This window comes from Empidonax traillii, unplaced genomic scaffold, assembly GCF_003031625.1.
Source record: "Empidonax traillii isolate 1590-97213 ecotype Southwest subspecies unplaced genomic scaffold, ASM303162v1 scaffold118:size1038473, whole genome shotgun sequence".
Classification (NCBI taxonomy): domain Eukaryota; kingdom Metazoa; phylum Chordata; class Aves; order Passeriformes; family Tyrannidae; genus Empidonax; species Empidonax traillii.
In genome coordinates, this window is record NW_020955311.1 from 417,819 (window position 1) to 442,900 (window position 25,082).

Here is a 25,082-nt window from a genome sequence, read left to right on the forward strand (position 1 = left end):
CCTTATGATCAAAAGAATAATTTCTGCTCTGATTTCTACCTGGTTTGATGATGCCCAGTCTGGAGTACTCAAAATCCTTGTGGGTTTCCAGAGAGACTGTTGCTGCCCTTTTTTGGGTCTGGATGAACATATACATTCCAAGACCACTGCAAATGCATTTAAGTTCTTTCTCTTAACATCACTGTTCTAATATGGGCAACAATTGCCATTATCCCAAGACACAGTTTAACTAAAATGGCAAGAGAAGGGCAGATTTAGTTTTGTTGTTATTTTTGTTATTTTATATAAAAAGCATATATATATATATGACAGAGTAGTCTATGAGACATTATCAAAGTGATAGCATATACAGATGTGCTTGAGGCTCTGTGGGACACATGGCAGATGAAACAGGAAATACTGAGGACCCCTCTACTCACTCTGAGTCTTTGGGTCCGTGCGGCCACACCGCTGGCTTGAATCATAGCGATGAAAATGGGAATATCTCCCAGTGGACTTCCCTTCCCTCCTGCTATGCTGATACCAAGTGCATCATATGGGCCCTGAAACAAAGCAAAACAGAACATTTTCAATTTGGGCAACTCGTAGGGGTCAGTGTTCAGGGTACGGCAACAACTGAGTCATTTGATTTGTGGAACAGAGAGAAAACAGGTAAGATAGACACACGTATCCTCACACATGCAGGTCCCAAAACACAGGCACACATCCAACATCTGCCTGCAGACACAAATAATGCAATTTGACTTGTGAGAAATGGTACAAAAATGAACAACTTCAGTGAAAGGCATCAGCTTTATGAATTGATAGAAAATAACTCACTGACCCTTGTTATCTCCACAGTCCTTGGGCCCATATCGGCTCCTACTAATAAAGAAACAAACAATTAGCTTCTGTAATTAAGAGATAATATAATTAAGAGATAACACTGTCAGGTGACAACAGTCCCTTGCTGCTCAGGCAGAGTTATCACCAGGCAGGAGTGGAGCCTTCCTGTGCCAAACCAGGCAGTGCTGCTCACGTGAGGAGGAGAAGGAGGAAGGATGAATACGGGTATAATCCCTTTGGTTGATGGATGTCACCGTGACACCCATTGTAGCCCAGCCACAATCTGTGGAACAGCAGCACTCTGCCAGCCTGGAGAAGGGCCCCATTGTGCCTTCACTCAATTAAAGATTGGCTTATTATTCCTAAATCACAGTGTTCCTGCACAAAGGGCACACGGCTGCTCTGAGACTGGTGTGGTTCCACTGATTTCCTCCTCCAGTTTTGTGCTGTATTGGTAAATAATAGACAGGCAGGAAGTCTGGCTGGTGTATATCCAGTCATAGGGCTTTCAAATGTACTCAGAATATTAGAAAAGGGGAAGGAGAAGGGGAAGAAAAATGGAAAAGAAAAAGGGGGGGGGAAAGGGGAAGGAAAAGACAGAAGGAAAAGGGGAAGGGAATAAGGAAAAGGGAGAAGGGAAAAGGGAAGGAAAAAGGGAAAGGAGAGAGAAAGGGGAAAGGGGAAATGGAAAAGAGGAAGGAGAAGGGAAAAGGGAGGAGGGGAAAGAAAAGAAAGTAAAAAAAACTTCAGGGGCATTGTTTAAACCAGGACTAAACAGCCCAACAAGCTGATCAGGCCCTGAGCTCTGCTACACCAACCCCTACTTGTGTTAGCTTTAATTCACCTATTTTAAGTGCCTTTCAGAAGGCAGGCAGAATTAGTCTCCTCCAAAAATTCCATGATTTTTACTACTCCATGTCAGCATTCCTCACGGCCATGCCTGTGTCCCCGCTGTGAGTGCAGAAGGCAGGACTGCCAAGGTTTGCAGCAGTGGGAAGCCCAGCCCTAGGGACCCCAAATAAGGGCATGAGGACGTGCCCTCTCAGTGCTGCATGGCTTTTTCAAACAGCACAAGGAAGGCTGCCCAAAAGCCACCAGACTCCTCTAGTGTATGCAAAGTGCCAGAAGAAATGTCTTCTGCTCACGGTCAGACATGAGCAAAGATTCCCAACTCCTGGAGCAGGCTCTCCACAAGCAAACGCAGCTCGCAGATTTAACACTTGCTAAATCTGCAAACTGCAAACTGGGCATTGTGACTTTCTCATTACAAAACACTCCTTCATACACTCAAGATCAACAAAGGTATAAATGAAGTGGTGGCAGCTTTATTCCCTGAGAAAACTGTTTCTAATGCGAGAACTGTGCCTGTGCTAAGCCTCTGACAAGGGCGTCGGGGAATAGCAGGGCACAGGAATTCTGCACTTGAAATAGAGGAGCCATTACTTCTCTAGTAGACATAAAAATAATTTCATCTGCTGGAAAGTGTTCAGGTCTTAAAACATCAGCGGGATGTCTTCTGGGAGGCTGAGCAGGAAAACCAGGTTCAAGTATTCAGTTTTGCTTTTAAAGCAGTCCAAATATATAGCAAATAACACACAGCTATTCTGAGAGCTGCCCAGATTATACCTGAGTTTCTCTGAGACACATCTGCCGAAGATCTTTTTGTGCTGACGAAATTCTGTAAGGTGGAGAGGACTGGAGCAAGAGCGGGGTGGAAGTGGCTGTGGACACTCGGTTGGCTCGCCTGAAGTTAAAAATAAATAAAAACCTCTGAGTCAAACACAAATGTTAACTTTAAACCACATCTTGCAACATACAGGCACAGCTGTGCTCTGTGCCAACCAGACTGGAAATACCACATTGGCCACGCAAATGCAAACCTCTTTGGTAGGGGAAACCTACCAAAATCTCCCCGCAGTGGTTGAGTCACCATCTCTGGGGTGATGTGCAGATGTGGTGCTTGGGGACATGGGTTAGTGGTGGTCTTGGCAGTGCTGGGGGAATGGTTGGACACAGTGATCTTAAGGGTCTTTTTCAACCTCCATGATTCTATGGTGCTTCACTCCCTTACATGCACACCTACTGCCTGTGTTGCTAAGGTCCGCTCTGGAGTGCTTGTTCCCTCCCCTCTTTCACTTGTTCTTAGGGTATCTCTGAACCTGAGGAGAAGAGGAGATGATGGGCATCTTCCCTGTGATTCACCTGCACGCACGAGGCACTCAGAAGGACACCAAACACTCCTCTCTCACACAAGGTAGGAATAAGACTGATACCCACTTTGTTGCATGGCAGAAATCTACAGGTTTTGTTATTTAGTTGAATATACTGTTAACTGCCCCTGCTCCTTTCATTTGCCCAAGAACCTACTTTCATTTCCAGAAGAACATGCCACGTTACAAAGGGAGAACCTCCAAAGAGAGCTGCTTTCTCATGTTACCCTTTCTTGGCCATCTATTTCCAGCCCTCCTTTTCCCTCTCTCCTTATCTGGTTTTATCTTTAGACTCTGTCCCTTGAGGAAACGTAATTATCAATTTAGGAAGTACATCTGAACCACAGGTTTCACTGAGGGCCAGACCTTTCCAGCCGTGCTGCCTTGTACAAAACAAAAGATGTGGTCTGTCCTTCTCCACCCACAGCAGTTTTTTCCCCCTAAACACATTAGTCGGTGAATCAAAAGCTCTGGCAAGCACTTTCCTCTACTGACCAGCGTGCAGCTGTCAGTGACAAACACCAGGCAGAGCACAATTTCCACCTCGAGTTGCCAATTCATGGCCCAGTTAACATCATTTGCAACGCGCGTGAAAGAAATCACTGTCCTGCACCACAAGGCTTCTATTTCTCCTGTTAAAGGTATGCAATGGACCAAGAAAAAAGCCAAGTGAGGACAAAAGTTCTGGATGCTCTTGGCCAGCAGCTTCCAAAACAGCGCTCGCAGTTGTGCAAATCATTCAAGCTGATTTGCTGCATCATCTGCCAAGATTTTTATAACTCTTGGAAGGGTTTTGCTGAGAAACATTTATGCAGTTTTCAAAATCACTAAGTCACTTCGGAGCAATGAGATGAAGGCTCTCAAAGACTGCATCAAGAGGATTACGTTTTCTTGTATCGAAAGAAATACAGGAATTACCAGGTTCCTGCAAAAGCTTCTTATGCTACAAAAAAGGGGGATGACGTCACTTGATCTGATTTTTTACCTAAACCCTTGTTAGATATTATGGCATTCTGCTTCCCTTTCACCTATGAGCTTTTTACTAGGTGGATAATTTTTAGCTGTCAGTTTTTGATTACTTTGCTCTTACTTAGGCTCCATGCCGATACAATGGCCAAAAAAAGAGTAATACTCGACTGCTGTCTTTACTTAATGCAATCAGTACCATTTGCCTCTGTTCCTTCATTTCTCCTTGCCTGCTGTATGCAGTGCAGACAGATGTTTCTCCAATGCTATTTAGTCATTAGTTTTAAAGCTGGGCTTAGCCCAGCTGTTCCCACATGGCTTTAGCCCCTCCTGGTACCTCAACCCCCAACAGCAGCCTGGATCGGTGCTGGCCTTTAGGAAGTGAAGAAATCACGGACATACAATGATGATTTTGGCACCTTTTTGGGTTATTCATGGACAAGCCTTTTACTGACCTCCCTAAAAGCACTCCTGCTTTAATTTACATCCCCTCTGAGCCTCCTATGGCTCCTCCTTGTTTCCAAAACCAAGCCCTTCTTTTAGAAGTTGTATATCCCTTCAATGTGCTGCTCCCCTCAGGGCAGAGAGGAGCCAAAATCCTCCACAGCAATCACTCTGCTGTGATCCACAGCGTGTCTCTCTCACAGACATTGGCAACTTAAATATAATGGCAAAACAGTTGGTCTCTGGAAGGAAAATCCATTAAAAAGTTTTCTAAGTCCTTCTGCCTTGTTTCTCTCCCTTGCAACACTCCAGCTTTAATACCAGCATATCGGTGTCTGAGAGGATTGGGGGGCACAGGGAGAGGGGAAAAGCCCTGCTCTGATTGAAAAATGAATTGTTGTCCTCGCTTCAGGTAAAAAGTAAGTGAAGCAGGAAATTGCTCTGTGTTTTCTTTGAGAGGAAAGCAGCTCTCATGTGGTTCTGCCCTAAGATAGGCAAAGATACAGTTCGGTTTCATTAACTCATTTTGATTGACAAAACAGCTGCAGAAAATACATTCAAGAAGCTTTCACGAGTCTAAAAAAAATTTCTGGGTATCATCATTTGAGAAAGATATTACAGATTTTTTGTGTGTCTTGGGAAGACACTCCTTAAACCATTAACCAGCTCTTCTACTTAATCAGCATTTCAGCAGCAGTTCAGTACAGAAAATGACAGCGGTAAAATATTTTGTTCCCTGTCCTCAGCAGTGTCTGACTGAGCCTCACATGCACCATCCCTGTGCTCTGCCCTTCACACCTCCATTTTATACATAGGAATTTGTCACTAACCTGACTGTTTTGGGATGTTTTCCGTGATGACAGCCATGATCCAGCTCGCAATCTCCCAAGCTCAAGATGCACCAGGCCTTGGGCACACTTGGAAAAAAAACCCCACACAATGTACAATTTAAGTAGACACATAATACTTCATGCTCTCCTGGAGAGGAATATGTTTATATTCAGCACCACAAGTCCGTGAAGAAAACCACAAGGAATGCTCAAAACATGAACATTTGTCTTTAGACAATACAGAAAGTGGATTTAGGTTTATCCTGAAGGTTTATCCTGGTTGCTGAATGTAGTATGAATCTTCCTACTGGCAAACTGTAGATGGCCAATTACTAAGTAAAAATAAACAAAAAGCCCCAAGCTCTTTAACAGACGTTTGAAAACCCCTTCAGAGGAAAAATGCTACAGAAAAGGGTGAATTTAACCCATATGGATCCAACTTAACAATATACCCTCGTATCACCGATTTCCTATTCTTAAATAGGTAAACTTTTGGCCGAGTACCAACCCTGAATGGAAAAAGCAAGGAAATAATTAGCCTTTCCATTCAAGAATGAAAGAAATCATGTGTAGGAACACTGGTGGTAATGGCAGGGGGGAAGCCCTTGTCTCCAGATGCAGTTTGGAATAGAGATGGATCTGCAGCATTGCTTCCACAAGGCTCTCAGGGCTGGGAGATGTACAAGGATCTAACACCAGGCACTCACGGCCATCCCATCCCCAGCCCTCTCCTCCAGACCAAGCAACCATGTGCTTTTTAATGGAAAAAAGCAACTTCTCCCAGAACTTTAGTGTAAAATCACTCCTGGAAGATGGAAAGCTGTGCAGGAACGGATTTCAGCTGTCATTTTATAGCTGCAGCCAAGCCAAAGACATTTATTTCATTTCTGGTTTGTATTGCCTCTCTGGTTTCCAAATATTTTCCTAACACATGAAATACACAGTTGCATTTTCAAATAAATGCCTAAATACGAAATGTGTCTTTGTTTTCCTGCTTCATATCATCCACTTCCTAGAAATACACAGAAAAGTGACTTTAAATGAATCTCCCAGTTATTTCAGATGAAATTCCTGTCTCGGTAATCACTTGGAGCTGTCCTGTGTATAGTAAATAGCACTTGAGGATAATTACCTTACACAGTGTCAGTAACTGCAATTCAATACTTAAAATGTATTCTGTACTCACCTTAAGTATAGTGGCAACAGTCTCTTGTGAAGCATTTCTCATATCCTCCCCATTTACAGACAAAATCTGATCTCCTTGAATTAATCTTCCATCTAGGTCTGCAGCTCCTCCTTTAACAATGTCAGAGATAAACACTCCACTTCCATTTCTAACAATGCAAGAAGCATATGGCTAATTACACAATCCAATATTCTTTGGGAGACCAATTTAGATTACTTGCATTTAAGAGACATTAAAAGAAACCTGTGAGCAGGGGAAGAACTAGTTTTACACCCCATTCAACCGTGTAAAAAATCGATGAGTTTTAAAACCGTGGCATGTTGTGCTATATTTAATGCTGTCTTTCCCCTTCAACTGTTAGTTCTGACTGTAGGATACATAAAAATTCATGAAAAACACCATTTATACGAATAAAAAGCCAAGGATTGGTCTAAGATGGAGTTAAACTATCTCATGAGACACAGTTTAGTGGTGGACCTGGCAATGTTAGGTTACAGGTTGGACTTAATGACCTTAGAGGGTTCTTCCCACCTAAATGATGGTATGAGCTGGTTCCAGCTGCAATGCCAAAGTTTGGCATTTGGTATCTACATCCTGAATTATGCCAGGGTATCACTTAACTGACTTCAGAAACTGGGGTACCCTAAGGAGGAAATCCCCACTGAAGCATTCAGCAGTAGCACAGAAGCAAAGGTGGGAGGGCTGGAGATTGTGATTGCCATCTGCAGGGGAATTTGCACAAGCTTTAAATTAATTATCCAACCTGCAATCTGCTCACAACACCTGGGTTAAACATCCCCACTCTTGTAAAAAACTGCTGTGGAAACTTTACAGACCACAGGCAGTTGGGATAACGACATGATGATCTGTAATTGCAAAAGTCAATTATTTCTGGCAATACAGGAGGGCAACCATAAGACTCTTACACACCAACACTGAATGAGTATCATGCCATAATCTCTTTTAGCAAAGAAAGATTAAAACTATCAGTGCTCTGGTTCAAGTGATCTAATGGCAATGGTTTAGGGATAGATCAGTAAAGTCATGTTTTATTAAGCTGCTGCCACCTCCCACCATATCCCTCTCTACAACTACCTGAAGGGAGAGTAAGCCAGGTGGGGGTCAGCCTCTTCTCCCTGGCAACAAGTGACAGGACAAGGGGAAAGAGCCTCAGGTTGTGCCAGGGGAGGTTTGGGTTGGACATCAGGAGGAATTTCTTCATGGAAAGCATGGTCAGGCCTTGAAAGGGGCTGCCCAGAGATGTGGTGAAGTCATCGTCCCTGGAGGTGTCCAAGGAATGACTGAACATGGCACTCAGTGCTCTGGGCTGGGTGACAAGGTGGGGATCGGACATAGGCTGATGATCTTGGAGGTTTTTCCAGCCTAAATGATTCTGTGGTTCTGTGTCTCAGGATCTGCTTTGTACTCACAGAATTGCTCTCTGCAGTGTTACGCAGTCACTGCTGCTCAGGATTTGGGTTCAACTCCCAAGTAGGAGCTAAATCTGACTCACATATCCATCTGCAAAGGCACATCCTGGTATTTAGAAATAGGAAGGTTTCTTCCCCCATTTTGGAACTAGAGAAGCTATGGTTAGGGCCTCCAACCATGGCCATGGCTATGCTGATGACACCAGAAGAGTGAGCTCCCAACTCTGCACGTGGCCACACTCCCTCCAAAAAAGACACCTGCTGGGAGCACTCCTGGGCAGCTGCAGCCTTCACTGCTGAGGTCTACTGTTCTGACAGAGAGGCAGAACCTCAGTGCCACTGCATCCTTGAAGATATTTAGATACAAAATTCAGTTTCTTATGGAGTTTTCCCTTTATTTCATATTCCATTTGGAATGGCTACAGTCATTCAAAAAGCAAAATATTTCTCATTTGAAGTGCTGTTGGATCAGAGCTGCTCTTACCGTTTCCCAGCTATGCTGAGCCCCAGCCCTCGGCCTGTTTTCTTTTGTATATCTACATAGAAAATCTCTAAGTTTTCTTCATCTTTGTAATGTGCTTCATTTCTATAAACAACCAGCTGCACCTTCTGGGGTGTCTGTCGGAGTGCAGTGATCGCTTCCTCATGGCTGGCATTCCGCAGATCGATCCCGTTCACCTGAAATAATCAGTGTTTGCTTTCCAAATGACATGTATAAATGATCTTTTCATCACACCCTACCCTTGTGTGACAGGACAAATTTGTCAAATTGACACCCTCTGGCGCTTTAATTTAGTGCTCCCATTTCCAGAGGGCCGAGATCCTGGATCTCCTACAGAGTGTGAGTTCGGTGCTTTGTGCAATTGCCTGGAGTACATCACAACAATCAAAACGTTTTGGCTTGGAAGTTTTGTGGGTGTTCTTCCCTTCTTTTTAACCTCAATCCTTTGGAATCTCAAACAATGCTTCTTTCTATACCAAGACAAGGTAGGATGTACTCCTTTGAGCTCCCTGTGTCTCTTTACCACTCAGATTCCTTCTTCCCTGGCTGTGCAACAGCGTCGAGACAAAACCAGAAAGAATTAGAAACATCAGCAATAAATGGCCCTGGAGAAGCCCAGGCAGGACTTATGAAATGGTGATTTTCCTTTTTATCCAATAGATGGCACACCAGACCGCTCCTGGAGCACCCAGTAACACTTCCCTTACCATGACCTGAGAAGGTTTCAGCATTTTAGTAATGTCAGACAGAATAAGAAGTTCTACTTCAATACATGTTCAAGGATTAAAAAACTATCACAACTTGAAACTTAATCTCCTAATTTTGCCAAGACTGATCCACGGGTGCCTTTTAAAGTGTTTGCCAATATTCTGTCAACAAAATAATCTTTTACTTCTTAATACCAAAATATATCAATACTTAAACATTTTCTCTTTAGGAAGTAGCACGAACTGTAACAGAATAACCATACAATATTAATCCACTTCCATAAGTTTTAAGGTAATGAAAATATTTCTCAGTATTTCTAGATATGCAAAGTTACAAATGTACTTAATTTTACATTAAGATAATTAGTCTATAATAATCACATTGTTTGTACTAATTCTGCACATATTTATATACTGCATTGATACTCTTTTCTTGACACAGGCATCTACATGTGCTTTATCACACTAATCTGAAGCTAATTCAGAGTCATCTTTTTGATTCATTAATCTAGCTTTTAAAAGCTGAAACAATAACAATATTATGGCCCACAAACATTAGCACTTTCCTGTTTGGCCAGAGAAGAATTAATTAACCTGCCCCATTTTTACCCCCTAATTATCCTGCTCTGTTAATACACCGTTATTTATAAAACGAAAACAACATTCAGCCTTAACGCTAACAAAAATATTTTCAGTGCAAGAGTTGTAAAGACAAGTCCCCAAGTACCCCTCGCTATTTTTCTAACCCTACACACCGAAGCCTTAATGGCCATGCTGGGAATTTGTCCTGAGCTGACAGCAGAGCTTTGAGCAGCTGCACTGAACCCCTGCCTGACGCAAGCTTCATTTGCAGACCAACACTTCTCTCTTAACCCTTTCCCTCCACCTTTTCTGTGCTTGGCTGAGGGAAAAACACCACATTTATTCACTTGTGTGTTCCCCAGTTGGATGAAGCGTGGCCTGAGGGAGCTGGTGGCTTCTGCAGGGATGCTAGGAGGGATGCTCACAGGAATGGTGCATCCCCCCTCTCCTCCCCACCCCATGCTGGCCCCACTCAATATCTGGGTTGCAGGCAGTGCAGAGATACTTGAGTGGCGGCCTCTGAATGAAACATTAAAAAGATGAATAATACTAAGCTATTGGACATGACAGCTGAACTATGTAATTCAAGAACTGCCTTGCTCAATTAAATTTAATGTATTCTCAATTTGTACCTTCAGTTTATATGAATATATAAGGAAATATGAATTTTTCAGGATGTTCTTAGTGATGGAAAGGAAGCCTCAAATATAGATCCTTCTCAATGACCTGTCCTTACCCTACAAGAAACCCGTTGCATGGAATACAAGTATACATAACCAAGAACATACACAGAGAAAGTAATTTACCTCCAGAATCTGATCACCAGCCCAAAGTCTGCCATCTCGGGCTGCTGCCCCCTCTTCATAAACTTCATGGATCACTATGGCATCCTGTGGGAAAAAGAGGGTGGTGTGAATCCTCCTTCCCAAACACTCCATTGCTTGTTAGCCACAACCCACCCCACTATCCCCACCTCTATGAAAGTACAGCACTCCATGACAGGAAAAGCAAGACTATAACAAAGATTTAAAAAAAAAAAAAAAAAAAAAAAGTTTTGGGATAAGAAAATTACTCCTGTAATCCAAACACAAAAAGTACAAAGGATTTTGTTCACCACTTCAGGATAGTCTTGCCTAGAGCTTCTTCTATCATTTTTACATGTTGGCATCAGCAGCACGTGAACTCAGTGTGAACTGTTGTATTAATATTGTCTACTTTTAATGATATTATTTAAAACCAGATTCTTTGGAGCTATGAATATTTTTAGGGACTTGGCATAAATCTCGGCTTTAAGCAAGAGCTGAATGCCTTGTGGTAAATAGTGCTGGTTAAAATCTGTAAGAAATGAAATCCAGAAGAAAGGAACAATGGCAAATGTTAGTTTATTACTGAGGCTGGAAAATGTAGGCAGTGGCAGATGTAGCTTCAGGGAAGGTTTCAGTGATTTAATCTTATTGCCAGCAATAGATGTCCCCAAAGAAAAAGCATTACAAAGAACATACTGTTCTCTTGCTGGTGCTTTCCCTTTGCATTGTTCTGGCTTGTTTCTCTCTTTTTTTTTTTTCCTTCTGAAAAAACATAGGTGAACATCCTGCCACAGTGCTTCAGATTCAGCAAGCAGGATGGGACTCTTCACTGTGCGAAATCTGCTCTTCTGCTCAGTAACACTCAGTCTCAGAGCTAAACTGGCTTTGCTACCAATTCTGGCTCTGGATAAACATGCAGTGGTTTTTAATTAGACATGTAGGTATTGGATAACTTGTTCTCGGACAAATATACCCTCTAAAAATCCTATGGCTGTGAAGTCCCCCCCTCCCCAAAACTTGATGTACAAGAAGTCAAAGGGGAGCTTTTCCAGCACTTCCAACAAAAAGGCTGGAGTGTGCAAGCCCCGCTGTGCGTCGCCTTCCTGGAGCAGGGGGAGGAAATCACTGCTGGGGCAGAACAAAGTCCCTCCATGTTGGGAAAACACTGTTAGACAGTACATCTCTCATCACCAATTTAACCCCCCTCCCTGTGTTGCCTTTCCCAGCACACATGGTGCACATTGAACAGAAAGAAAACTCAAATGCCCTTCAGCTAATGCTCAGATCAAGACAATATTGAGAGCATGATTCCCTTTCATTCCCACTACACCTTCTTTAATGATGCAGACTCTGCTGCTGCTGCTGGAGCACAGCACCACTGTCACAGGTTCCCGCTTTTATTCACGTACACCAGCCCCTGAAAAAAGCCTGGAGGACTGTAATCACAAATGGATTACAGCTGATACAAGCCTCCCAGATGGGGGAATAGAGATTTCAATCTACATAAATGAAGGCAGAATACCATGAGCTGTGTACCAACGTAATTAAGAAAAATCAGAACAGTGGTTTGATTTTAAAAAAAGGGTGTATATATATACACACACACGCTGCTGGCAACTGTAGGGTTTTCTTGCAATAACTGAAGTAACAAATACTAATGGAGCGGTGCGACAAGCGCATATCCATCTCTCAGCAGTGCTGCCGAAATGCTCTACTACGTGTCTTAGATCTTCTCAGTTGTGGGGTTTGGGTTGTTGTGAGTTTTTGTTTGGTTGGTTTGTGGGTTGTTTTCGGGTTTTTTTGAGGGTTACCTTTGTTTTAAAAATGATGGTGTAACTCCAAGCCAACACAAGAGACTTTTGCCTGGGTGAAAGCCAGGAGGTGACAGTGATGTATATTTTTTCACCTAAGGCTGATCACGGGTAACTTTGAGGAAAAGCTGAGTCTGTGGTTTAGAACTTCCACTGCACATTTAACTTTTAGTTTTTGAAACAGTTTATCAAGGCATGACAATTGAGAGCAGCCCTGAGGAGAAGGATGTGGAGTGTTGGTGGATGAGACACTCAACATGCCCCATTCCTGTGCACTGGCATCCAGAGCCCCCCAGTGCCCTGGGCTGATCCCACAGCATGGGCAGCAGGGGAGGGGGGGGGGTTCTGCCCCTCTGCCCCACTCAGGTGAGATCACACCTGTGGAGCTCTCTGGATAACAACAGCAGAAGGACGTGGAGCTGCTGGAGTGAGTCCAGAGGAGACCATGGAGATGCTCTGAGGGTTGGAGCCCCTCTGCTCCGGAGACAGGCTGGGAGAGGTGGGGATGTTCAGCCTGCAGAAGAGAAGGGTCCAGGGAGACCTGAGAGTCCTTTCCAGTGCTTAAAGGGGCTCCAAGAGAGCTGGAGAAGGACTGTGGATCAGGACATGAAGTGATAGGACAAGTGGAAATGGCTTCCCACTGGACAGACTTAGATTAAATATTGTGAACAAATTCTTACTTGTGAGGGTGGTGAGGCCCTGGCACAGGTTGCCCAGAAAAGCAGTGGCTGCCCCATCTCTGGAAGTGTCCAAGGCCAGGTTGGAGGGAACAACTTGGTCTACTGGAAGCTGTCCCTGCCCATGGCAGGGGGTTGGAACAAGATGAGTTTTAAGGTCCTTTCCAGCCCAAACCATTCTATGTTTCTACAGAGACATTTGGAAGTGGCCAGTGATGTAACACAAAATATTGACCAGCTTGTTAAGGCAGCATCATTCAAATGGGACACACCAGAGCAATGGGTAACCATAAGATTCATCAGAAAATTGGCAATATGACCATGTAACAGCAGACTGGGCATGTACACAAGACGATCAAATTAAACACTTTCAGACTGTATTTAATCTCGTATTTCCTAATCTCTGAGCAAGGAGATTTCAATCACATTTCTTTAGGTTTGTTTTCCATCTGTGGTCTCTTTAAAACTGGTCAACAACCTGGAGTTACCACCTTTTCCCAGCACTGCATTATTAAATGTAAAACTGCACATACCGAAGGCTCAGATTCAAGAACCACCAAATGTTATCAGTTTGAATAATCTGCATCATCTATTTGAAAAGGCAACAATTCAGTGTCACCCTGCAGTTCCTGCATGTGTTAGAAGCCAGACCTAGAACTAAAAATACATATGGCATGAAAAGGTACATTCCTGTTCTGTCTGTGCCTACCCAGGAGAAGGAAACATCTTGCTGACCTGCCAAAACACTGTTTTTCTTAAGCAGGTTTAGTAGTGTAGTTGAACAAGGCTTATCGAATCGATTAAAAACAGAGCAAAGCAACGTATCCATGATGCCCTGTAAAGATATTTAAATAGTCCATAAGCATAAACATCAGTCTTACTTTTCCTTAGTTGATAAACTATGGCAAACAGACCTCTTTCCTCTGATACCTCTGGGATCAGCTCAAATTGCATTTAACACAGAAGTAATTTTTTTTCCACTGGATGTAGTGGGATCTGTATAAGACACTGTCAGTTTTGATCATCCATGACAAATCACTAAAACCAAACTACTGATGTTATTGAACACTTTTAATCACATCAATATTTTAAGGAAGTTTCTGCAGTAATGAGATGCAATGTCATACTCCGGCCATCTAACCAAGCCCTAATTGGTAATGACTCTATTTTCAGGCATGGATTGAAGCTGTAACACCCCTTTCAGTGCCTGACAAAAAAAAAATAGGATCTATCATGACTAAAACAATACAAAACATTTATTTAAAGGATAGGTTTTGGATCCTGGACATCTGCAGCTCCTGCTCACTTGCTTTAAATTCAGTGAGTGCTTGATATCTCTAGAAGTCAAGGCCTAAATAGTTCAAAATCAATCAATCCAGAGAGAAGAAGAGAAAGTGGTGTCAATGTTCAGCTAGAGATTGTGAATTCATAGTGGCTCTGGACAGATTTTCACTTCTATCCCTCCCCATCTCCTTTCACCACCAGTTTCATATAGATTATGGCTTGGCAGAGTCATGAAAAGTGTTCGTGCAGAAGGGGGAAATAAAAACCCTCTTGTATCAAGAACACAGTTGTTTAAAAAGAGATATCCAGCTGCTGAAAGCACATAGTTCATAAAGTTTACAAATCCATTCAACAAACTGGAGCTTTAATCTTTGTATATTTTGACTAAGAACAGTCTGGGACCATTATACAAATGGGGAATTAATGCAGAGCTGAGCAGTTCTTGCATGGGATGGAAGGATGGGGAACATGAGCCAGGCCATGTAAACAGCTTTTCTTTATGCTAAACAAAATCCACACTCACAGGTGTAAACTGAGACTGTCCAACCATGAAAAGACAGAGTTGAAGGAAATTTGTCTGCTACTGCTGAGGTTGCCATCCTGGGCTGAAAAATGTTTATACTGAAAGGCCTGCAGTCCAAGGAAATAAAAGGTGAATGCACTGATACGGCACTGTATGGCTGAAAAAAAAATACCTGCAAGCCAGAACAGTTTCCAAACATGGCAAAAACATGACTGGTTTGGATACAGTGCTCACCAAATCTGTTAGGAAGGAGAAATGCCTACCAAACCTGCCACACAGTGTATTAGAGAGTATTTTTTAGGGCTCAGATTTGAGCTGTGGGACAACTACACCCCTCACCAACAGAATACCACTGTGACTGCACAGCTGAGCAAAGGGAAGGACCAGCAGTGATGGCGCTGAGAAAATAAGGTTTTGCCGTGGAAACAAAGGCAGAGAAGCAGGAGGGTTCATGGAGCCTCCTGGCTGACACCTTGAAGAACAAAGTTGGTGCAGAGTGACTAACTATGGAGCAGTGAGGGCAAGACAACCTTAAAAAAATTATCACCCAGTCTGGGAATCCATCCACAGCTTGTACAGTGTGCACAGCATGATCTACACTGCATTGCCTTTGATGCAGGGAGGGGAAGAGCCCTGAACTCCTGGGGAATCAGATCTCAACTCCTCCCCCAAGCTGTGGATATTTTTTCTGCTTGATTTATACTGACTTCAGAGACCTGTCAGGGGAAGAATATCACACTCACCCATCAGCAAAGAGCACAAAAAGACATGCTAACACTGAGAATTAAATTCAGTAAGATCGACAGCTTAATCTTTGTATCTCAAATGTCAAGAACTGGTACAGCAGAGTCCACATAGCACTGCCCTGACTGAGCCTCTGGGAGGAAGGTGGTAAAGTCAGCATCCTATTGAGGAAAATCACTGACTGAGTGATCCTTAAAAGCCTGAAGGAGCATAAACCATGGTGAGAAAGTCTCACAAGCGGGCTGGCTTTTGGCTTGGATTGCTCATACGTTTTCTGCAAGTTTATAACTTCTGAACCAGTCTCTCTAGTGTTGCTTTTCTCCTGTGCAGCTGTTCTTCAGCAGGACAAGCAGCAGCTTTCAACTGAAAAGCCACTAAAACCAGCCCCCAGGCTGTTACTGGGAATGCTGGGAATAGAGGGTGAGAGAGTAAATGGACACAAGACATGAAGGAAGCCCAAACTTTAAGTACCAAGTCTAGATGACAGATGAAAGTCTATTATGTAATAAAGGTGGACCAGTATGTAAGAGGGGTGATTTCAAAAGAATTGGAGCAGAGAAATCCCCACTTATCCAGTGTTGGCTAGATTTGACAAGGAAAAAAGGTCCAGATTTTGGCAGAGAGGCTTCTTGCACAGAACTGAACAGCCCTGCACTACTGAAGCTCATTCACAACAAGCTATTGCTTTAACTGAGCTCAACTTTGCTTTGAGTTTATCTTTGTTGTGCTGTTTCAGTCCACAATCCAGCCATTATTTCGACAGGATCAAAGGCATTTCACAGAAGGAAGGTGAACCATTAAACAATAAGAACTGCAATAATCAGTACAGAATGACTCTGGGTAAGGTATTCAGTAAGAAATGAGTTGTTTGAAAATCCCAGAGCATGTTTTACAGGATGTCCATTTTAAGGTGGCAATCATTAGACAAAAAATATCCACAAAATAGTTCAGAGAGTAGAAATCAGATCCACAGCTCTGCTCTCTGGTTACAAAGCCACCTCAACCACTGGAGCATTGTCCTGGACTCAGTTATATAGCTGGACATATATAGGGACCTTAAAGCTCATTCAGTTCCACCCCCTGCCCTGAGCAGGGACGTCATCCACTAGACCAGGTTGCTCCAAGCTCTGTCTAACCTGGCCTTGGACACATCCAGAGATGGGGCAGCCACAGCTTCTCTGGGCAACCTGTGCCAGGGCCTCACCACCCTCACAGGGAAAAATTTCTTTCTCTATTGTAAACTTACCCTCCTTCATCTTAAGACCATTTTTCAGAACCCTCATGGTTGGGCAGTGCTACAAAGCAGGTGGGGCAAACTGTTGAAATGACATTAATTTTATGTGCCTATATCTCAGTTTGGTCTGTCTTTAGGAGAATGAATCTTACCACTGACCATAATTACGTATTTGGTATAAGGAACGAAGCTTTTTGCATGAATCAGAGGACTTTCCTGAGAAGGGCAAAAAGTAAACTGCATATAAAACAACACTGAGGAAAAGATGTTTTCTGATTTAGTTGATAAGCTGTGTTTTCCTAAGCTAACATTACACATTTCCAATTGATTTCCTACATAGCTACAAATGTTACACTAAATTATCAGTATTAAAGATAATAACACTGCAAGGGGTTTTGCTGACTGCAGGATTACAGATTTACCTCTTTCCCAGGGCAAGTACAATAACATCAGTTATTTCCTTTTCAACTTCTGTAATACTTTGTCCGGAGTAGTAAAATTGCCATTTCATTTTTACAGGCTGGTTCACAGATAAAGTAAAAATCAACTGGTTGCACAGTGAGTTTTGCTGGAGAATCAGCCCCATGCAAGAATCTCTCAGTAATTAAAACAAATCCAGCTGCTGGTTACTTGTAGGCAGAGGAAATGACAACAGTTATGTTATGATCTATGATCTTCCATTTGCAGACCTAAATGGAATCTAAAAGATAATGGTTCAGCAACGAAAGCTGAAGGTCAAGCCCAAGCAAATCACTTGACTTCTTAAAGGGGTTTATCTAATGCATCGTGCTGCATAATCCCTCCTTCTAGCACTCCAGTATTTTGCCATTCCCAGTGTTCACAAACCATTAACAGGCACCCAAAATCCTAAGCCAAACACTACTGTAGTAAAACAGGCTGTAGAATGTAAAAATGTATTTCCATGTTAATGTAAAAATGCTTTACACTGCACGAGACCCAGAAACTGCTCCACTCAAGGTCAAAACAAAAGGTCTGTTTCCCATTTAAGAACAAGCCCTTACAGAGATGGTGTTCACTTGCCAACTTTCATAAAAAAGATTAATCCACAATATCAATATGAATATAATTTTTCATACTAAAATACAGATTTATTTTAAGGAAGTGGATAGTATTTGTATTACATTTTATAGGCCCCTATAGTTACATCTGGTCCCTATTTATTTAAATTTTATTCAGCTTGCATAATATTTTTGCTTACAGTTATATTCTCTAAGATCAGAAAAGCTAAAACCTGAAAATTCAATGGCACTATTCATTAACATTCCTTCACTCTGCAGTCATAGACATTTGCAAGCTCTCCTTTGATTCTGAAATAATAAAACTAAGGTAATAAGATGTTTAGTGTAAAAATATATGACTTAAGTCAGAATGATAGAAAGAGCTATGTTCCTGTGAATCACATGCCAAAGCAAACCAAAGTTTTTCAAAAAGTATACATGCTCATTTTAGAGGGAATAATAAAACACAGAACGACATATTAAAACCTTAGCTCTCTCACTCTCATTATTTTATTAAATTTTAAAAAAAGGGAAAGTTTGTAGTGTACAGTGCATAGCACAGGTTATAAAGAATGCATGAGGTCCTGACTGTGTATGATACAGGAAGCCAAAAACCAGTGGTTTCAACCAGCAGCAGCCAGGATCCTCCTGAAGTCCATTCTGACAGGTCCTACTGCTTTTGTATATTGTCAGCTTAAATTTTAGGATTGATTTACATTCCTGGAAGACACCAGCTTCTTCAAGCAAGGCAATGCTACACAAGCAAGCCATCTCATCAGCTAAACCCTTGCCAAAGACCCATCAAAGACATGATTTGCAAAACTTACTGCCCTAATTCCCTTTTGTGATAACTCATGTACAAAGCAGTCTGGGTTTTTCATGCTCTTGTAAGCTAACGTCCTTCTGGAATGATGATGAATCCACCAACTTCATTTTAACATTATCCAAGCAGGAGTCAAAGCAATTCCTCACAATTTCGAGCTAACTGCATTTACCACTCTGTCAGTAAATTGCCTTCTGCTTTATAAATGTTGGTTTAGAAGAGATTGCATTTTTTTTCCTCTCCCAACCGCAAACTTTTCCTCTACAATACCCAAGCCACAATTAAAAACTCAAGACTTCCATTCCCATTTTTCATTCTATTGTTCCATTCACTGTGTGGTAGATTTAACAGCAACAGTATCTATAGCCAATATATTGCTGAAACCCTCCTGAGGCCAATATCTTCCTTTTCATTTGGAGTTACAAGGTAAGCATATTTCACTCAAACAGTTTCAGTCTCAGCTGCATTTGATGACTGTCTACAGAATCGCTCAGACATCAGCTGTCTGTACCTGATGAAGATATTTTTGCCTGAATCTAAATAAAACCGAGATGGGAGGCAGGGAGGGATAAAAGCTTAACCAAGGGAGAATCTGATTTAGTAACACAGAACTCACATTTAGGTAGGTCCCCACTGCTGACTGACTGCAGTACAGCACAAAACAGAGCTCTTAGGCTTGGCTTTGGTATAGGAACAACCTGATCTTGGCAGCGTGGAGCCCTCACAAGGTAATTAGCCCTCACAGCTCCGGGGGCAAACATCGTGTCTTGAACAGCTGCAATTTCAAGTCACAGTTTTCTTGATTATTCCCTTGCCCTTCCTTAACAGATGGGGTTTATTCAAGGTATGACTCACCTGGACTGACAGAATGAATCTAAACATTCTTCTGTCAAACTGCATCCCCACCATCACACAGCTCCACTGCAAGCCAGAAAACCTTCTGGGCTAACCCCCATGATTAGAACAGCTTTTCCCTCCCCAGCCCCAGAGTTACCAGCTCTCACACCAACTCATGTTAGCTGAGCACAAGCATATTCTGTTACTTTCTGGAGTACTGCTCAAGTGTTCCAGTTCCCTGGCTTTGTGGATCACTTTATTTTACTGATGGAGTACCTTCAAGTTTGTTAACTGCCTTAAAAATGCTTTCTACTAAAGTCAGCTGAAAGCAAAGAAAATGTACCAAATTCAAAGTGGACAAGCCAGTATAAAAAATCCAGCATAAGAGGTTTGTTGTTGTTTTCAACAAAAAGACACAGGATAAAGTATGTTTTCCTGTGTAAGGTTCAGGCAATGACCACTTCTTACCCACTTCACCTCCAGGGAGCTCCCAGGTTACAGTCCCTGCAATCTTTTATATCATAGGTGCCTCTCCAGCACTTAGCTGCAATTTCAAACCCCAGATAAGCCTCTGAGCATTTCTCTCTCCCAGGGTTCTCTAACCCTGCCTGGAGGGAACATCCCTCTACCAGCCTCGAAATGTCTGAATTCCCTCCGGCTCGCCTGAGCATCTTAATCACCCAGGCAGCAAAGACAGAGTCAATAATTACCAGTAATCAACTTGACCATTACTAAATTATTCAGCTGGAAGCAAAATAGTGCTCCCACCCTGCTAAGAAAATGTTTGCATCTTAGAGAGATACTTTGTCCATTTACTGCCAAGAATCAAATCCCTGTAAATTAACAATCCTGGTTTACAGAAAATGGCTCATTGCAAGTTGTTAACTGGACAAGATATGGCAGCATTCACCCACTCTGGGGTGATAATGGGGTCTGGATTTCATGGAATCATGGAATAGTTTGTGTTGGAAGAGACCTTAAAGCCCACCCTGTTCTACCCCCTCCATGGGTAGGGATACCTTCCACTAGACCAGGCTCCTCCAAGCCCTGTCCAACCTGGTCTTGAACACTTACAGGGATGGGGCAGCCACAACTTCTCTGGGTAAAACCCACACGCCATTTTGGAGGAGTACCAGGACTCCTTTTTAAAACAATTCCTTCTACATCCTGTTCTCTGAGGATTGAAGATGAAAATCTCATAGAAACTTCTTGGCAAAACAGTTTCAGAGCAAAAAGCCTGTTACGTGAAACTAAATTATTTGCCGTGAAACTGCCTTATACAGAATGTAACAAATCAAAAGCAGAATAACTAAGGAACATTTCCTAAATCTACGATGAATAATGGGACTATTTGATGCTGCCAGCCCGGATCCTGTATCCCACAGGGCTGGTTATTTGTCCTGGATTCGCAGGGTCCCGGGCTCTGCAGCCCTGGGATAGCTGGCCATGCCAACACTGGCTTGCTGCCACGAATGCAAATCTGAAGCTGAATCCCACACATAAGAGTCCCAGCTTGTCCAGGCCCAGCCACAAGGGTCCTGCCCAGCTCAGGGGTCTGCAGCTGCCATGAATCCTGGGCATCCCACAGCTGGAGCAGCTCAGGCGCCCCAGGAGCACCAGCAGCTGCCAGGTGACAATGACACCCCTGTCAGGTTTATGGCTGCTCTTAGCAGTGGTGGGGCTGAGAAGCATTTATACACAATTCAGAGGGGACAAGAGGGCAGGAGGTATCCTGGGGAGCAGCATTAGAGCCTCAAACCTCATTTTGGGATGTTTCCGAAAACACTTTTTTTTTTTCTATATTAAATTCCCACTCTGAGGTTAGTTTTACAGGTTTGATTGGACTACAACCAAGAAAAAAACCTTCTCACAAACTGAAAGCCCGTGTGCCTCAGCCAGCTCCACTCTGCACTTCAGTTGCTTTAAAGCAGAGGCCATGTGTTGTGTTCTCTCAGGGGTACGTGGGAAGGTGAAATGAAAGAGAGTGAAGAAAAAAAACATTAAAAAATATCAACGCTTAGAGTAAAATGAAATAGAACTGCTTAAGGGCTATAGCAGTTTGAAGATCAGCAACATGGAGACAACTCTCAAGGACAATTCTCCCTTCCCCATGTCTTTTCTAAACACATATCCTTCCAGCTGATGCTCTCCTGCTCCCCAAGCACACAACCCCAGATCTTGCCTAGAATACCTGCAACTGGAAAGGGTTTTGAGCTTAATAGGATGGACAACTCACCAAAAACCATTTCACAGGGGTTAAGACATTAGTTTCCAACCTCCTGAACAAATTAACCTCCCTGCTAACCTCCCTGCTCACCTCCCTGCTCACAGGCTGCATTTTTCAAGCCTCTTCTTGGTGATTCCTGATGAGATTCCTGAGGTTATGCCTTAAAAGTTGCACTCTATATTTCATTTTGAAGCAGTCTGTCCCCAGCTGCCAGATTTATTATTCCAAAAGCTAGGCATGTACATCTTGTGCTAAAGAAAGATATAAAATATTCTGAGAGAGCTTTCCCATCCCATTTGAGCTGCTGTTGAGTACTAGCACTCAGTCTTTTTAGATCAAGTGCATTTTAATACACTTATACTCTTGGCATGTCCACCTTAGATTTGACAAATTCTGAGAAGCAGCGTTCCTGGTTTCCCCCATATTGATAAATTACTTCTGAGATCCAAGGAATAGGGGTTTGTATCCTTCGTGGTTTTGTAGGCACTTACACACCTGTGCAGGTACAAAATAAAGAGAACTCAGTAGAAAAAGGAGGAAGAAGTAGGTGTTCATGTCTTGTTTTCTCAGAGGAAAAAAAGGTAAAAGAGAAAACTCCTTCAGCTATGCAGCACAGACACTGCTCCCGCTCCCTATTCTGCCAAGACTATTCCCTTCCTGGATGGAGCATTTTTCCACAGACCCATCAGAGCACCTCATCTCTGTATGTGCCATCTACTAGAACTACAAGAGCACCAAAGACATTCCTGCTTCATGCCTGCAGAGATGGACTATAAATGGTGCCGTTCCCAACCCTGCTAACTTTGATCTGACAATTCAAAAATAGCTAAAAAACCAAACTCCAAACTGCTGAAGCCAATTATAGCTTCATTCTAATTTCTCTGCACTGCAGCAAACAGTTGGTCTTGGACACACGATTTTTTGCCACACAACAAGACCTTCAGAATTGATGAACTTCTTTTATTTTGCCTTTTTTAAAATACAGAAGATGTCCAGCTATATAACTGAGTTCAAAGTAAATGGCAGAGAGAAGACAAACACATCACTCAACTCCATGTACCTATTTTGTTACATTTCCTCTCTAAACCATGAAACTCGACAAGACAGAAACTTCCCTACAGCCCTGAGGAGTATTTGCTTTTACTCCTTTGTTATATCATGTGAACTTCACTTCAACTCTTTACAAAAGGTTTTCTGACTTCATGGCAGAAAAGGAAAGGCAGTAAAGTAATTTGGGGGAGATCAGAAGCACAAAGCAGTGCAATGGGAGATTCCCTGCCCATGGCAGGGGTTTGGAACTGCATGATCTTGAAGTCCCTTCCAACCCAAACTATTTGAGGATTCTGGGATCTCATTAAGGACACAACCCTGAGTGCCTGCCCTGAGGAGAAAGGTTTGCATGGACTGTTTTGCATAAGCAAGTTATGGAGAATCCCAGAGAGGGTCTTTGCAGATGGCAAATGGACAGAATTAGAATGTGGTTTCCCAAAAGCAGATTGTTCCTTATGAAACACCATTTCTTGCCTTTGAATGAGCAGATTCAGAAATATGAAAAGAAACAGGGACTCATTTTGGTAAGTCCTGTAAGTCGAGGATCAGAAAAGTGGGAAGTTGGATCTCCCTCTCTTCATAGTTTTAGTTACAACACTCAAGTGCATAGAATTTTAAAAGCAATTCCTAGGAGGACACTTTAATGAATGAACTAATGAAAGTATAACACTTAACCAAAACCATTTACTCAATTTAAAGAACAAAATCCTTTGCATTTTTCTCATCTGCTCTGTAAAGCAGTTATTTACAATTTTCATTTATTTATATTGAAATCTCATGAAAGACAAGCACCACATTGTGTCTGACAGACTGCCATGTATTATTTCCAAATTCCAGTTAAATGAAAAATCAGGGAGATGACTAACACTGAGCAACTTATTTGAATTTACTCAACACTAAGAAGCATGACAAAAAAGGGACTGGGACAAAACTGTGCATGGCTGGAGAGAGAGAAACCCATACAGGCTGATTTAAGCCTTCAACATAACTCATTTCCATCTTCATGTGAAACAGAGCAATTCAACCTAACTCTGCATAATTGGAGACTGGGATAAACGGGACCAAAAGCTGAACGTTTTCCAATTTCAGTTTTAACGCTGTAAAAGATACAGCCCATTCTTCGCAAAACAAAACTATCTTTTTCCTTTCAACTTCCTTTCTGCTTTCCTTTGAATTGTTTTCCTTCTTTTTTTCTTGGTCTGGAAGAGGACTGGTATATTGAAATTATCTGTATCTGCTGACACTCACTGCACTTCATGGCTTAATGATGCCCCACTATGACATTTTGGGGACCAACTGCATGTACCCAGAGAAGCTCCAATGCCTGAAGTGTCTCTGTGGCAGGGGATTCAAGAGAAACCAGTAAAGACACCTCTGCAGCAGAATTATTTACTGAAAGAACTGAATCTGACATTCAAAAAACCCAATCTGGCATTCTCTTACACTGTAGCATAACATGCTTAAATGGAAAAGGGAGAGGAAACAGAAGAGCAGAGGCAGAGAAGGGTTTAGCAACCAACCTGCTGAGTTTACGCTTGAATTGATGTTTTAATTCATCTGAAGATATTTTTTTAATAAACAGAATATCCAAGAGGCAGATTAAGCCAAAAGACACAGAAAACAATAAAAGATTACCTTTGGTTTACCTCTGTTCAGCAAGGGCTTTTGCTGTCAAGCAGATAAATCATAGTTTATTTAAACAGCTACTAAGCATTTCTGCTCTCCAGACAGAGGTGTTAACCTTGCTGAAGCAGCTCTGCCTCTGCAACATTAATTTCTAGCCCAGCCATTCTGGTAACTTACCTGCTTGCAACTCTTAATTCACAATGGTTAAATAAAAGAATACACACTTGTAACGTCTGACCATAGCAGAAAGCATTACTGAAACATAAACCTTTCAATTTAAACAGGAACAGCAACTCATCTGATACAAGGCAAAATTATCAATTTATTATGGGAGACTGGAGTTGTTGGTTTGTCCTCCCTGTCCTGAACAATTCATTACAACAATTAGACATTAAGGGCATTATTATTTTCCATGTTTTCTTTGTCTTTGTCCGCTATTCTTTAAAAAAGACAGCAAATATCAGATAAATAGAAACTCACCAGTGGAGTGTCTTTTCCCCCAACGATGCTGAGTCCCAGGCCTGACCGACCCTTAGATATCTCTATAGTCATCTCCTGCCCTGGAACTATGGGACATGTTGCTGGATCCACAGGCAGTGGAGGTGGAAAGACACCTAAGAACATAAAAAAGTAAAGAAATAAGTCATACTATACAATAAGAAAATTAAAACACCAAAGGAATTGTACAACAACAACTAATAAGCTCGTATTTTGCTCTTCATCTTAAACAACTGAACTA

The 25,082-nt window shown here is 42.3% G+C and overlaps 1 protein-coding gene across 7 annotated transcripts in view; it reads right to left on the reverse strand.

The window, feature by feature from the left end:
- The window catches only part of PATJ (PATJ, crumbs cell polarity complex component), a 145,460-nt gene that overhangs the window by 10,201 nt on the left and 110,177 nt on the right, over positions 1–25,082 (reverse strand). For 4 of the 7 annotated variants that reach the window (XM_027883091.1, XM_027883089.1, XM_027883090.1 and 1 more), the window contains exons 34-41: positions 24,824–24,957; positions 10,489–10,572; positions 8,376–8,569; positions 6,462–6,609; positions 5,276–5,362; positions 2,452–2,569; positions 824–864; positions 420–542 (exon numbers count right to left, since the gene is read on the reverse strand). In XM_027883091.1, the coding sequence (XP_027738892.1) occupies positions 420–542; positions 824–864; positions 2,452–2,569; positions 5,276–5,362; positions 6,462–6,609; positions 8,376–8,569; positions 10,489–10,572; positions 24,824–24,957 (929 nt within the window). The remainder of the gene's footprint in view (positions 1–419; positions 543–823; positions 865–2,451; positions 2,570–5,275; positions 5,363–6,461; positions 6,610–8,375; positions 8,570–10,488; positions 10,573–24,823; positions 24,958–25,082) is intronic. The other 3 variants (XM_027883092.1, XM_027883096.1, XM_027883095.1) reach the window with 1 other exon arrangement.